The sequence below is a fragment of the Larimichthys crocea genome, chromosome XV (genome assembly GCF_000972845.2).
Source record: "Larimichthys crocea isolate SSNF chromosome XV, L_crocea_2.0, whole genome shotgun sequence".
Classification (NCBI taxonomy): domain Eukaryota; kingdom Metazoa; phylum Chordata; class Actinopteri; family Sciaenidae; genus Larimichthys; species Larimichthys crocea.
Genome location: NC_040025.1, coordinates 10,138,280 through 10,153,354, shown reverse-complemented (window position 1 = coordinate 10,153,354; position 15,075 = coordinate 10,138,280). Strand labels below are relative to the sequence as shown.

The window sequence follows — 15,075 nt, the reverse complement described above, 5'->3', positions numbered from 1 at the left end:
CTGCACCTGTGCAGAGAGAACACGTGTACTTAAACCTAATAAATAAAGATCAGTGCATAGGAGAATCGTCATTAGATTACACAGACAGACGCTTCATTACCTGACATCAGTATCACAGTAGTTTTGCTTAAAGGTCCGGTGTGTAAGACTGAGTGGCACCGAGCATGCCTCACCTTCTTTTTGAGGAAAAACTCGAACCGAAGTTCACTAAAAAGCCAAAAGTCCATATCTAGATTAGGGTTTGGTGGTTTGTCTGCTCAGGGCTACTGTAGAAAAATGGTGGTTCAACATGTAAGAGGACCCGCTCTCTGCCAAGGAGGTTGCCGCTTGATTTTTAAGGCAACGAAAACACTGATTCTTATTTTCACGAGATTATACACTACTGAAAACATACTAATAATTATTATATTCGATTCATGTCAATACACTTGTACACACTACAATTTCCATCCATTTGAATGACATAGTTTTAATATAAATCAACAAACTTAATGTGAAGCAAGTAATAAGATTCATGTAACAGTACATGTATTCATTTTCACTGTTGGGTTTGGGCAAACAAATTGGCTTTATTAATATTGAATGTATAAACCTGGTTACTACCACACTACTGTGCAGTGGAAGCACTTTGAGCTCATTAGTACTATTACATAAATCTAGTTGCATCTCAGTGGACTAATCGCTGTATTGCAATCGCCTCGCATCACCCTCACCTTCCCTTGTGTAAAAGGAGAAACAACACTTTGAGGACCCTGTTTAGAGTCACTAATTAATTTTTCTGCTCTGGGCTACCGTAGAAACACAGTGTTTCAATACGGCGGCCTCCGTGAAAGAAGACCTGCTCCCACTGTCGATATAAAAGGACATTTATTTCATTAATGCATGTGACTAACTAAACTTCTTCCCCAGAGTTTCTGTGCTCTCTCGTCCAGCAGGTTCTTGTGGATCGTGGCTGCTGCTGCTGTGATCCTGCATGACGTCCACTACATATATTATTACTGTCATTATTGCTATCATATCTACATTACAGTTTATAGTTAGTTAATGATTTGCTGCTGCTGTGCATCTGTGTATCTCTATCACAGGTTCCACTGCTACTGTAATCATTTTATCATTCATTGTAATTTTATCAGTCATTGTAAAGGGTTTTTAACCAGCTCCGCTGTCGAAGGGAAATATTGTTATTTTCAAGTGATTATAAAAGCATGAAATGAAAGCACAGTTATGAAAATAAAGGTCCCCAAATCTTTAAGTCTATTAGTTGATTTATATTAAACCTATGTAATTCCAAATGGATGGAAATTTGGAAACTATATGGGGCGGCAGTAGCTCAGCCCATACCCAGATAGCAAATATTTTGGCTGTATTATGGCATACATTTGGCATTTTTGGCTTTCTTTTGCCATTAAGAAAGCCTTTTGGATTAACTGTGGTATGATTAGGGTTATCAATAATAGATAAGGAGGCGCCAGCAATATATGTCTGAGTTAAGGCATGTTTATGGCATGCCAGAAGATTGGGCGCGAGTGGGAACAGCTTATTTCGGGCTCTTCTGGGACATTTATGGCTATATTTTGTAAGTCCACAGTTTGTTTTGGGTGAATTTTGGCTGCCTTTTGGTATGATTTTGGCTTTCCTAATTTGGGCCATTTATGGCCCAGACATTCACCCATAACCTTGCCAAAATGCAGGCCAGATTTGGGCCAAAGCGAAGCCAAAAGATTTTTGCTATCTGGGTAGAGACTTGGCTTGGGAACCGGAGGGTGGACGGTGGACCCAAAATATGGAAGGTGGACTGGTAGCTGGAGAGGTGCCCTTGAGCAAGGCACCGAACCCTCCCAACCGCTCGCAGGGCGCCAGTCTGCCCATCACTCCACCATCTCTCTCCCCACATTTGCATGTCTATGTACTTGTACTGTATATGTGTTTTGGGTTAAAAATGTAAATTTAAAAAAAATGTGAAAAAAAAATGTCTTAATTCTAATTAATAAAGTATATCTTCTTCTTCTTACACTGGACCTTTTAAACTGACTGAAACACTGGAGAGAGTAGTGATGTGTCGGTCGCGAACGATCCGGTTCTAAGAGCCGGCTCTTTGAAGTGAACGACGGGAGCCGGCTCCTCGTTGTGAGCTGATTTAAGGAGATGTTTATTCCATTATTTTGGTTGATAAATCTATTAAATAGTTAGTACGTTTTATTTATATAGCACATTTTTACACTGCATGCACTGACCAAAGTGCTTTACAATTTAAAAAATAAAATAAAATATAATAACATTTAAAAAATAAAAATAATAATAATAACAGCAATAATAATACAAATAAATTAATAAAACCAATTAATAAAATGTGAGGAGCCGTTTGGGAGCCAAAAGAGCCGGCTCCTTATAGTATGCAGAGCCAAAAGAACCGGCTCTCGAAAAAGAGCCGAAATTCCCATCACTAGGATAATTCCATTATTTTGGTTGATAAATTAATTAAATAGTTAGTACCTTTTATTTATATAGCACATTTTTACACTGAATGCACTGACCAAAGTGCTTTACAATGTCAAAAATAAAATAAAATATAATAAAAAATATAAAATAATAATAACAGCAATAATAATAAAAAAATAATTAATAAAACCAATTAATAAAATGTGAGGAGCCGTTTGGGAGCCGAAAGAGCCGGCTCCTATAGTATGCAGAGTCAAAAGAACCGGCTCTCCAAAAAGAGCCGGCTCCTATAGTATGCAGAGTCAAAAGAACCGGCTCTCCAAAAAGAGCCGAAATTCCCATCACTAGGAGAGAGTCTCTTGAACAAACCCTGATGACCAGTGTCGTCACAGACAAAAGGGGGGGGGTGACCCTGTAGCCAATCAGCGTAAACCCAATGACCCCACCAGCCAATCAAATCCACATACGCTGTTGTACCGAGTCAGCCAATCGTCCAATCAACAACGCCGCTACTTGCGGGCCAGAATCCCTCTTCAACCTTCTGCTTTCTCGGAGGGGCACCTTCAACCGACTCCGCGGCGCACCGGCAGCGGCTTCCCGAGCTGTGAACAGAACGAGTGGAAATAAACAACCTCGACACACAGACACAATGTCCTTCCTGTCGGTCAGCAGGCTAGCGCCTAAACTGCTCAACTCAAAGGTGAGAGGACGGAGGCGTGAGCGGAGTTTGTCGAGGCTGTGTGACGGTTAGCTCCGAGGCTAACGCCGGCTAACGGCCAGGCTAGGTTAGCATTGTGTTGAGCACATTGTGAGGAGACGGAGCGTGGCTGCTGACCCGCTAAAACAACACGAAACAGGTTTAAAACAGCGGAGTTTATTTAATATATAAAGCTGTAAGTGTGTGAACTTGTGTCCTGTGAGCTAACATCAGCGTGTGAACTGTGTTGGCCTGGTTTGGTCACCGCCTGCTCCTTGTTTCTTTTAACCAGTACTCATTAGTCCTTGTACAAACTCCAGCTGTCATTTTTTATTTATTGCTATTACTTTAAAAATAATGACTCCTAATGAGTTACATGAACTGTGGCTGCTTTCAAACTTAATCTCTCCACCACCCTCATTGACCTTCACGTTAAAAAAATCAGCCTATTTATCTAATATAACCTCAAAAACATAGCAAGTGTGTTCTCTAAACTTTAACTTGTGCACCTGACATCAGTTTAAAATAGGTGATCTCTGACATATTTTTAGGCTGTGATCAGCCCATGTCAATTGCTTTTAATGGTTAACTGGCACCACCTGATTTGGTACAGGTTGCCAGTGATGAAGTAACCTTACAGTGACTTTAACCTACTGTCTTACTCCACTGACCTCCCCCGCCTTCATTGTTACGGGAATTTTTTAAAGAGGAACCCTTGACTAAGGAAGGCTGGATTCAAAGTTTAAATTGAATTTATTATTCTTGTACAAGAAGGAGCGTCTAACAAAAAGGGGTTACAGAAAAAAGGCTCCTCGAGGAGCTCTAATTGTTGGTTTTTATACAATTTTCTTAAAATGGGCTGTCTCGGGCACATCCCTGTTAAGAGAATTTTTAAAGATGATCCCTTGAATAAGGAAGACTGGATTCAAATTATTGTATTTATTATTCTTGTACAAGTGGGAGCGTTTAACAGTGCAACACACACAAAAAGTTACAGAGAAAAGGCTCCTCGAGGAGCTTTAACTGTTGGTTTTTATATAATTTTCCTAAAATGGGCTGTCTCAGACACCTCCCTGTTAAGAGAATTTTTAAAGATGAACCCTTGAATAAGGAAGACTGGATTCAAATTATTTCAATTTATTATTCTTGTACAAGAAGGAGCGTTTAACAGTGCAACACACAAAAAGGGGTTACAGAGAAAAGGCTCCTCGAGGAGCTCTAACTGTTGGTTTTTATACAATTTTCTTAAAATGGGCTGTCTCGGACTTGGTTTTTATACAATTTTCTTAAAATGGGCTGTCTCGGACACCTCCCTGTTATGAATTTTTTTAAGGAAGAACCCTTGAATAAGGAAGACTGGATTCAAAGTATCCAAAGTATTATTCTTGTACAAGAAGGAGCATTTAACAGTGCAACACACAAAAAAAGTTACAGAGAAAAGGCTCCTCGAGGAGCTCTAACAGTTGGTTCTTATACATTTTTTAAAAATGAGCTGTCTCGGACATCTTCCCACTGATACAGATAATATCATAACATGCTTTTAGTTGGTTTACTGCTCAGAAATTAGCACTATATTTTATATCCACATGGTACTCGCCTATCCTGTCTCTCCTGTCCTTGTACTACTAATTTATAACTGTCTCAGTAAATCAGAGGCCAACTAAGGGAAGTATGCCAGACTTGCAAAAGACAGGACATACACACTATGTATATGAGTTAAAACATCTGCACCCCAGTATAAGCAAGCAATCAATTTACCAAAATGTTGTCCTTTCTTGAACTCTGCACACGCAGGGAGGGCGTCTTGTCGCCGTTATCGCCTCGTAATTAGGAATATGTAGAGATTATCTGTGTCACGCTCACCTTTTTCTGCGCTTATCAGCTGTAATCTTTGCTCAGGAGAGGTTTTTTTTTTTTTATTGCAGTTGCATATCATTCGTGTTGCCACTGATCTATGAGTAGAAATCATGTGATTCACGGGATGGAGCAAAGGCAGTGGTTTCATAATAGTTTCTTGCTTCAGATTTTTTCAGTTTATGAGAAGAGAAAGTTGATTTTGATGTGTTTTTCTAGATTAAATGCCCAAAATACTTCCTTAAACTTCAGGAAAAAAGAAGTTTTAAATATTAGATTTAACAAATGAATGCAGGGTTTGTGGTTAATGTGTCACTAATGGACCCAAAAGGTGTGTTTTCTATCAACAGACTTTCCTCCTCGGGACAGGTTGTGTCAAGTTTTGTTTACCTAAGAGAACAGTCGGTCACAGATAAATCGATCATTGTGTATTTCCTCTGAATCGCCTCTTCTCGGGTTGACCCCTGCACCCTTCTGTCCTGTGGAGCTGCTTTAACCTTCTCCCAAGCAGGGAGTGACTGAGTGAGACTGCCGCTCTATATTTAAGACCCTGAGCTGTTACGTAATCTCATCCGCGTGTGTGTGTAGTGACGTAGGAGCACTACCTTTATGTTTCTGCGAGCCTCGTTGCTCCCTTTATCCACCTCCACCAGCTGTGGTTTTGTGGAGGTGATCCCATTGGGAGTAGAGCCAGCTGTCCCCGGCCTCCCCCACCCACCGGGCAGACTCCTCCCCGTCCCCATTGACAATTTTAATAAGCTGACGGAGGAGTCCTGTTTCAGGGGCGAGCAGACAGGCTCAAGTTGTCACTCCTGTCGCTGAGCTTCCAACAAGATTACCAACCTCCAAACACTTTTATAACGAGAGCCAGTAGTTTGTTTGTTTTTTAATCTTGTTCCAGCAAATCCTGCGTAATATTAATTACAGAGAAATGTTTGCTTTGTCTAAGCTTGTCTGGGCAAAGACCTGCTCACATTTCATGAATGCCAAACCAAACGCATCTATATATTTTCAGATTATGACTCCGGGCTCGTCACAGTCCTACAAAAAGTCGAAAACGCATTTTATATTTATCTCGGTGTCCCCTTTTTCAATGTCGCATTGCGGCGTCTCTTATGTCCTTTTTAAAATAAAGGAGACAAAACGTCAGAACATCACGACTTTAATCGACTCGCGTGTTAGTTTGTGACTAGTTTAGGATGACTCGATCGATCCAGGCGGGGTCGCTTTGAGTCGGGTAAAAATTAGAGAAGCATTCCCTGGTTTAGAAAAATGTTTTTTAAACCACACGATCATACAATCAATCAATCAAACATATTGATTGTATACTGGTGACTGCATGTGCACGTCATAGACAACCAGTTATTAGACTTTCTGTGACCGCAGTAGTTAACTTGTTTTAGCTGTAGTTATCTGCCACGGGGAGAAATGAAGTGCTTGTCAATATAAGAAAGGAACGTTTTAATAATTTACATCCCGGATGAATGGTTATTGGCAATAACGGCAATTATGTACGCAGGGTAAATGCTCACAGTCGTAGCTCAGCGTTAAAAAGGTCAGAAAATCTTGTAATTATCTAAAGTGAGGGACTGGAAAATGTTTTGGTCTGCAGAAGCTACTTAAGGTTGATTAATTTAAAGTCTGTCCCGGTTTACTCAGTTCATAGATATTAACTGGAGGGCCATCATTGTGCTAAATATTTTCCCGCTGCTGCTGCGACGTTGTCTCGGTTCATATTTAAAGGAGCTTCAGCAGACTTGCTGTGTCGTTTTTAAAATGTTTTATTTGGGTTTGCTAATACTCAAATTCTTTTTTCGTCTGTCTACAGAATGCCGCCTACTTCCTCGTGGCAGCCAGAAATGCCAGCGCATCAACAACAGTAAGTAAACTCTGTCTGCACCGATATCGGTATTGTACATGTTGTGGAGCTACAGATCGATTTCTGTCATGAAATGTCGACATGGCGTCTGTTTAATTAACCCTGGTTCATAATGAAGTGATGTGCTGTGTTTTAAGACAATCGTGTTTTTTTACAGAATCTGAAGGATGTCCTGGCAGACCTCATCCCTAAAGAACAGAGCAGGATCAAGAACTTTAAACAACAGTATGGCAAAACCAACATAGGACAGATTAATGTTGACATGGTGAGTATCAGAAAGGGGGATCAGAATAAAACGAGAAACACAAAGCCACGATATTAATTCATAGGGAAGAGCGTGTAAGAAGCCATTAGCCGTGATGTAGATTAGCAGTGGAGTGTACTGGCTTCACCTAATCCGCCTGGCCCTGCCCAGCGTTATCTCCTGTGTCAGGTATCACTGTTCGGTCATCTCTCCCAGAGGTCACCATACGAGCCGCGCTGCTTCCTGCCAAAGGAGACATTTTAGATGAGTCACACAAACCTTTACTGTACTGCAGACTCCTGTATATGCTCACACACACAAACAACAACCAGTTTATCCTGTTTAACACACACTCTACACCTCTGACCTATGGCTAGTTACCGTGGGTTTGGTTGACTTGCAGCGACTCCGTGTTCAGCGTTGCTTCCTCTGTTTTGTGGCTCTATTTATTGTCAGTGTTCTCTTTCCAGTTCATGGTGTTACATACTTAACATTAAACAGGATTTAGATCTTTTCTTCCCCTCAACAATCGCCAGTTTGGTCATCACGGGGCTGCCAAGTGTTTCACAGTCAGCTGATTTTGGCTTTGAAGGTCCAACGTTGCATAACTGTTGTTACAGCAAACACACTGCTGTGTTTATATAGTCTTAAACAGGACGGTGTTCAATATGTAAAGTCTTTACGTGCTTGTGTTTTCATTCACAGGTCTATGGAGGCATGAGGGGCATGAAGGGCCTGGTGTACGAGACCTCCGTGTTGGATCCTGAGGAGGTCGGTGTACTGATTCTTACAGTGGTTTGATAATCTCTGGACCTTTTTTGGAGATTAGCCTTTCTTATGTGCACTTCCCTTGATTGCTTTCTTACTGAACTTTTAGTGGAATTGCTGTCATTTCTTGTTAGCAGGCCTACAACGTGGAATGAGCTATTGAATCATCCAAATTCATTTGTAGAGCTCGAGCGTATGTTGGCAGCTTCCCAACGCTCATTTCAGGATGACTTGAATATGTATATTCACTTTCGTGTCCCTTCCCCTCTCTCTCTCTCTCTCTGTCCTTTTGATACTCAGGGCATCCGTTTCCGAGGCTACAGCATTCCAGAGTGCCAGAAGCTGCTGCCAAAAGCTCCAGGAGGTGAGGAGCCGCTGCCCGAGGGCCTCTTCTGGCTGCTGGTCACGGGACAGGTGCCCACCGAGGAGCAGGTGAGTGGGAGAGGATCACCGGCTCTGCAAAAACTGTCGTCTAATGAGGGAGAGCGGTGCAGCACATCCATCTGTTCGTCTGCTCGTATCTCTGACACTGACTGTCTTCCCAGCATCTTCTAAATTAAATATAAATGTAGATGCTGAGGAACTCTATAAACGTGTTGCGTATGTCATGACTCATGAACACAATCTTACATAAACGAGATTGTTTTACAACACGGAAGCAAGAGGCTGTCTGTGCCTTTTTTTTTTTTTAAGTGGCATTTTATTACTGCCAGCTATCTCCTTGAAGATTTGTATCAGGATTACGTGACCGATAACGCTTCTCCTTTTAGCTGACTACAGCATTTTACCGGAGGAATAGCTTTCATGTCTTTACCCTTTGTTCCTTGACATAATTAACTTGAATGCGATTGACTCGATCAATCTGCAGAACCGCAAAAATCTGCAAATATTTCCCGTTGCTCACTTACACTGTGTGCTTCTGTCCTTCCAGGTGAACTGGGTGTCCAAAGAGTGGGCTAAGAGAGCCGCGCTTCCCTCTCACGTTGTCACCATGCTGGATAACTTTCCCACAAACCTCCACCCCATGTCCCAGTTCAGCGCTGCCATCACCGCCCTGAACAGCGAGAGCGGCTTTGCACGGGCTTACTCTGAGGGTGTCCACAAGACCAAATACTGGGAGGTGAGTTCACGTCGACTAAGCTGGAAGTGTTTGATTCCATTTAACGAGTCGTGTTGTCTGCTCGCATGGCTGTAGTCCTTCGGCTTGCTTTCTTGTGCTCTCTCCAAACTCTTACGTTTGTTCTCCTAGTTCGTCTATGAGGACTCCATGGACTTGATCGCCAAGCTACCCTGCATCGCCGCCAAGATCTACCGCAACTTGTATCGCGAAGGCAGCAGTATCGGGGCCATCGACTCCAACCTGGACTGGTCCCACAACTTCACCAACATGCTGGGCTACAGTGACGCTCAGTTCACCGAGCTAATGAGGCTCTACCTCACCATCCACAGGTACGACTCGAAACATAAATGTCAAGTTTGAAGCGTGACGTGAAGGAAGGTCAAATTAAGTCAAACACGTCATGCTAGAACCTTTTTGCTGCTTGACACAAAAGGAAAAACTCACAAGATTCTTATTTTCCATGACTAACCTACAAGAAAAGTCTAATATTACATAATTGAGTCTGATCTAAGGGTTCTTGGATACAGAGAGTTTGCTCTGAGAATGAGCGCCGCCTGTCCTGGTTGTTTTGATCAACTGATTTAATGCACCGCCTTCAGCAGAGTCTGTGAATCATCTGCCTGTAAACATTCACACAACACGGCTACTGTCACAGATAATGTTGCCTGGATGATAGAGGCAGGCGATCAGTTAAGCGAAGAGTTTTACCATCTCCAGCTGCACGAGGAGGTCTACACGATTACATTGTTAGAAGTGTAAATAACACAAAAGATTGATAACTGCATATAATATCCAGAATCTCACAAAGGAAAAGAACAAAAGGGTTTTACAATATTACAAAACTTTGGGTGTATTATGAAACGTCCTGTTGTCTGTCATCCCAAAGATGAGCTCAGACCTGACGGGTAAAAAAATCAACTGGATGTAGATCATTAAATATTTAATCCAGGTTGTTCCCTGCCTGTTACCAACCTGACATGAAGTTATATTTGTCTTTTTTTAGCTATATTTAGCCGTGCCATATGTGGATATGTCAGCCAGAGTTCACCGGAGTGTTCTGACTAATGTATGTGGTTTAACTACTGCAGAAACAAAGGCTGGCTAAATACCAAATACCAGTCTGTGTTTTTAATTAGTTATGTTTTTTTTTAATGTTACAGTGACCACGAAGGAGGAAATGTCAGCGCTCACACCAGCCACTTGGTGGGTAGTGCCCTGTCTGACCCCTACCTGTCCTTCAGCGCTGCCATGAACGGTCTGGCTGGTCCTCTGCACGGCCTGGCCAATCAGGTTTGTACTGAGCAAATCTTTATTTCCACAAAGAGGAGATAAAAAAAAAAAAGTGTTTAAACATGTCACAGTAGGAAAAGCACGGGTAAAATTTAATGATGTATTTCCATGTAGCTGCTTCAGCATCCTGACATTGTGCATGCTCGCTCACTGTCACACTGCGGTTAATGTTATTAGTACCTCCTGTGCTTTTCTTAAGTCAGACTGTCTGCTGTGGGGGGAAAAAAAGGAGCTATTGGAACAACTTCATGCCGACTCTTTTCAGACAGCAGTCGAGTTCAGTTCGGCTTTCAGCACGGAGGAGAATAATGACAACGCAAAAAGAGTTTCTAGTTCTCACACCGGCTGCCTCAGTGTTGTGAAACTTATTTTGAAGCTGTTAGTCTCCACGGTTTGTTTGCCAGAACCTCGGGGAAGCTCATCCACCTTCAGTGAATGTTACCGTCTATTTTATTATCAGATAATTCACAGCAATTGTTTGACTTCATTGTCTTGTTTCACACAATCTGTGCCCAAGCCATTAATTAAGCCCTGACTAGGCGTTCAAGATGACTCATTTAATTCATAGTCTGCTCGTGTAGTAATGATTTCGACACAGTGCCAGCAGTTTGTAGTAAAATGACTTTGGAGTGTGTGTGTGTGAACCTGTTTCCTAGTTTCTGCTCCACGCCCCTGCGGTGGTATTTCTTTCTGTTGACACTGTACATACTGTTTTACTCATCGGTGAGTCATTTCTTCTGCGTCTCACAGGAGGTGCTGGTGTGGCTGACCGCCCTGCAGAAGGAGATGGGCGGGGAGGTGTCCGACGAGCAGATGAGGGATTACATCTGGAACACACTCAAGTCTGGACGGGTAAAGAACCACGACCACTTCTGGTCGTCATTGTGAATTTTTACACTCATGTTCGAGGCGATGTCAGGGGTCGTATCTGACATCCTGATCTCAGGATCTTCAAGGATCTCGGTCACAAAGGCTGTCAGGTTTAGATTACTTTATTTAAAACTTAAATACATGTTATAGACTCCGAAGTGTTCTCACTACGTACATACATGACATAGCTTTATTTCCATTTTAAATAAACACTTAAATGGTATCTTATTAACTTATGTTCCCATGTTTAACGTGGACAACAGTTGGGACTGGTTCAGTATTGAGCGAGAACGCTGCAGCCCTCAGCTTTGAAAACAGGCTGCAATGTAATCCTTTACGGGCAATTGCACACCGTCAAATTACGTCTATTAAAAGTGCTTGTTTTTGTTATTGACCGGCTCAGATTGTTGTTATACGTGGCTGACAACACGACCTTACAGAGAAATGTTTAGTTTGATCTGCTGTGTCCAACCAACCTTCGCTCAAGGAGAAGTCTTGTTCTTAAATCACCGGAGAGGAGAGGTGAACTTGTTGTAATGCCGGCCTGGAAAGGTTTGTTGTGTTAGAGTAGGTGCAGCTCATTACTCATTATCCACAGTGACATACCTGAGTAGTTTGCTGTCCATAATTGAGTACTGAGTGGACTACAAACTGAAGCGTGGACGAGGAGAGAGGGAGTGTACGATGAGGGCGAATGAGCTGCTGCAAGGCTGAGAAGCCCGAGAGAGACCGGCGGTGTTCATGTGGGTGCCGTCTAGGCTGAGAGAGGAGATTTCACAGACCTGACCAAGTGAAACGTACCAAACACAATTTGTCTGGAGGGTTTTTTAAATAATGTTGTCAGCGGCAAAAACAAGCACTTTTTAATGGAAGAATTTGATGGTGTGCAATCCTACAGGGGTTACTTTTCATTTCATGGCTGCCAGCTGCAGTGCTCTCATTAAACACTTTGACACAAAACAATGGAGAAATAAAGTTCCCCCTTTAATAACTGTTATAAAGATGCTATACAAATATTACAAGTAGTAGAGAGAGTAGTAAGATCCTGGCACATTTCCGTGGTTGAAGAAAATCTGTCCCGTCTCTTCACTAGGTTGTTCCCGGCTATGGCCACGCCGTCCTGAGGAAGACTGACCCACGTTACACCTGCCAGCGCGAGTTTGCCCTGAAGCACCTGCCCAACGACGCCATGTTCAAGTTAGTCGCCCAGCTTTACAAGATTGTACCCAACGTGCTGCTGGAGCAGGGTAAGGCCAAGAACCCCTGGCCCAATGTCGACGCCCACAGCGGAGTGCTGCTGCAGGTAAGGACGCACGCGGTGGCGTTTTAATCACATCTGACATCTTACGGTGGCGAACGCAGGATCCTAACACGTCTCTGTCCCGTCTCTGCAGTACTACGGCATGACTGAGATGAATTACTACACCGTGCTGTTCGGCGTGTCCCGTGCCCTCGGCGTGCTCGCTCAGCTGGTGTGGAGTAGAGCTCTCGGCTTCCCCTTGGAGCGCCCCAAGTCCATGAGCACAGATGGACTGATGACACTGGTGGGAACCAAGTCGGGCTGAAGAATCACCTGAAAAGGAGCTTCTGGGGGGTTAGTGTGAAAAAGGGTGGGAGGAAGTGGAAACATCAACAACAACAACAAAAAAAAAAGAAAAAGAGCAGACATAAGTTGACCCCCCCTGTCATTTCCAAGCCCAGGGATTGAATGGGATTCAAAGAGACAGTACGCTTTTAATGTCATTTCACAAAAGAAGGGCCTTTTTTAAAACCGTCACATCATTAGTGTTTGAGTGTGTTTAGTTAACGGCCGACGAGTTTTCCCCATCACGTCTCTGTATTTGGAGCACGGGAGGTGAAAACTTGAGACACACACATGTTAACCCATCGTAGGCTCAGACTATGTACCATTAGAAGTCTGCCAGCACCGCTAAGACCCCCCCTCCTCTCTGTGCAGTGCCTGTGTGTTTGTCATTGGGCACTGGGACTATGAATAGGCAGTGGCATTCAAAGGGAACCGTGGGAGTGAAACACACCTCCTGTGGATTTGTTTAAAATCTGAAATACCTGACTCAACTTTCTGCTTCTTTTTTGGCTAACGACGCAGTGCTTTTCGTTTTATAGGACACCCCCCTCTCTCTCCCCCTCCCTCTAATTATTAAAAACTTAGTTTCTTCTATGCAACGTTCCCAGATGTCACCCCACCGAGTCTATCCATGCGTTTCACTCCCATTTATGAACACTCCAGTTTTAAACAAGGAAAAAAAAAAAGGTCCTCACGAGTAAAAGTTCAAGATAAACATTCGAATCAGTTAAAAGATACTGCCCCTTTAAATCTTTGATTCCCTAACATGTAGTTCTGTTTTCTTTTTAACGACCTGTAACCCCTCTATGATCAAAATAACTCTTCCGTCTCGTCTGTATAGAAGCGATTTGTTCCTCCGCTCCTTCTCGTTCACATGCTATATATAAATATAGGTCTCTCCTCTCAGGCGGGGGGAGGACGATGAATAATGTACAGTAACAATCCAGATTTGAGCAAAGGGTGTTGTAATCGGCAGCCTGGAGTAAAATCCTTAAGAGCAAGCTTGAATGTAAACGTGGGATGGGGGTGGGGAAGGGGTTGGGCTTTGTATTGGTTTAAAAAAAAAAAAAAAGAAAAAGTCCTGTCTTATTTGAGTGTGTGTTTGTTACTTTATCCCCACAGGAGAGCGCTTTAAAACATCAACTACTCCAAAAGGAGCACTTGCTTGATTGGATTTCCTAATTTCGTAGCGGTAGAACCCTCCCATGGTTGATTGATTGTGTCCTCCCCCTTTTACAGTTTTTTGGTGTTGAATGAATATGTACAAAAACTATAATCTTTGGGTTCTCATTTTGTGGTTTTATTTATACTTTGTGTACATAGGTATATATATGTATAGCTTGAATGTATGAGCTCTGTGCGATCACTTGCTTGTAATAACCACAATGATTACCATAGTGTACCAACAGTGTAGTGTGTCCAGTCCTAAACTGTAAATCTTAGTACTCAACTGGTCACTGTGAGATTCTGACGACGAACAAAATTAAAGAAAATAACCGCAGCTATCTTGTATATACACGATTCCTCGCTTAGCTTTTTTTCCTTCAGGTGTTTTCACTTGAATGTTTCAAGCTTGCTCTTAAAGTTTTTTTTAGGTTTGTCAACACTCCATTTTTGTGTAGCTGAAGCTCTCGCGTCTTTCGTTTTAGTCAGTCAGTTGACTCGGATCGTTCTGCTGCCACCTTTCCTTCTGGCTTCTTTATCAGGCGTTTGTTTGTTTTTTGTTTTTATTGTAGTGTTCTTCCATGTGGTGGTTCAAGAGACGTGGTTATTTTGATCGTAGAGGAGCGCGAAGGGTTGTGTACGTGATAACTGGGAGAATTCATTGCAGGTGGACTCGATCAGAGAAACACTTTGGGGGGGACGGGGCCGACTGGGTCAAAAGGGGCAAAGCTTTGAAGAGCAAATATTGGAAAACCTAACAAAAAATGAAAAAATAATAAAGGTTTTTATTAACAACTTCTTTGTCTCGTTTTGTTGATGGTAAAGATGCAACCACTGAGGAGCAAAGTCAGCGACACGTCCACACAGTTGATGGATGATTTCTTGCTCTCTGGCTCTTATGAGAATTCCTGTCATGCCTGACATTACAACCTAGAAAAACTATTACTGTGTTGAGTAATAGTATACGCATTATTTACTCGAGTAGAAGTACTGACTGCACTTCTTTACTCTGGTAAAACTGAAAAACAAAGGCTCGCCTTGTACTAAGTAAGTGTGACCCTCATTTGTCTACTTCTAACAAAATATTTCGATTTCTTTCTTGCTACGTTGACATAGTGGCGAGAGATGGCGGATGCCGTGTATGTAAATTAAAAAAGGCTAATAC

The 15,075-nt window shown here is 42.5% G+C and overlaps 1 protein-coding gene across 1 annotated transcript; it reads left to right on the top strand.

The window, feature by feature from the left end:
- Positions 1-2,938: 2,938 nt before the first annotated feature.
- On the top strand, positions 2,939-14,705 carry cs (citrate synthase). Its single transcript, XM_010732026.3, has 11 exons — positions 2,939-3,139; positions 6,819-6,869; positions 7,027-7,134; positions 7,819-7,884; positions 8,182-8,313; positions 8,813-9,001; positions 9,131-9,330; positions 10,162-10,291; positions 11,042-11,143; positions 12,255-12,464; positions 12,556-14,705. The coding sequence occupies exons 1-11, from the start codon at positions 3,089-3,091 to the stop codon at positions 12,724-12,726; spliced, it is 1,410 nt and encodes a 469-aa protein (XP_010730328.2). The 5' UTR covers positions 2,939-3,088; the 3' UTR covers positions 12,727-14,705.
- Positions 14,706-15,075: the final 370 nt, after the last annotated feature.

Excerpts from the sequence above, each read along its gene's own strand:
- cs (XM_010732026.3), top strand. The coding sequence starts at position 3,089 with ATGTCCTTCCTGTCGGTCAGCAGGCTAGCGCCTAAACTGCTCAACTCA. Across the intron at positions 3,140-6,818 it reads CTAAACTGCTCAACTCAAAG|AATGCCGCCTACTTCCTCGT; the intron begins GTGAGAGGACGG and ends GTCTGTCTACAG. Across the intron at positions 12,465-12,555 it reads ACAGCGGAGTGCTGCTGCAG|TACTACGGCATGACTGAGAT; the intron begins GTAAGGACGCAC and ends CCGTCTCTGCAG.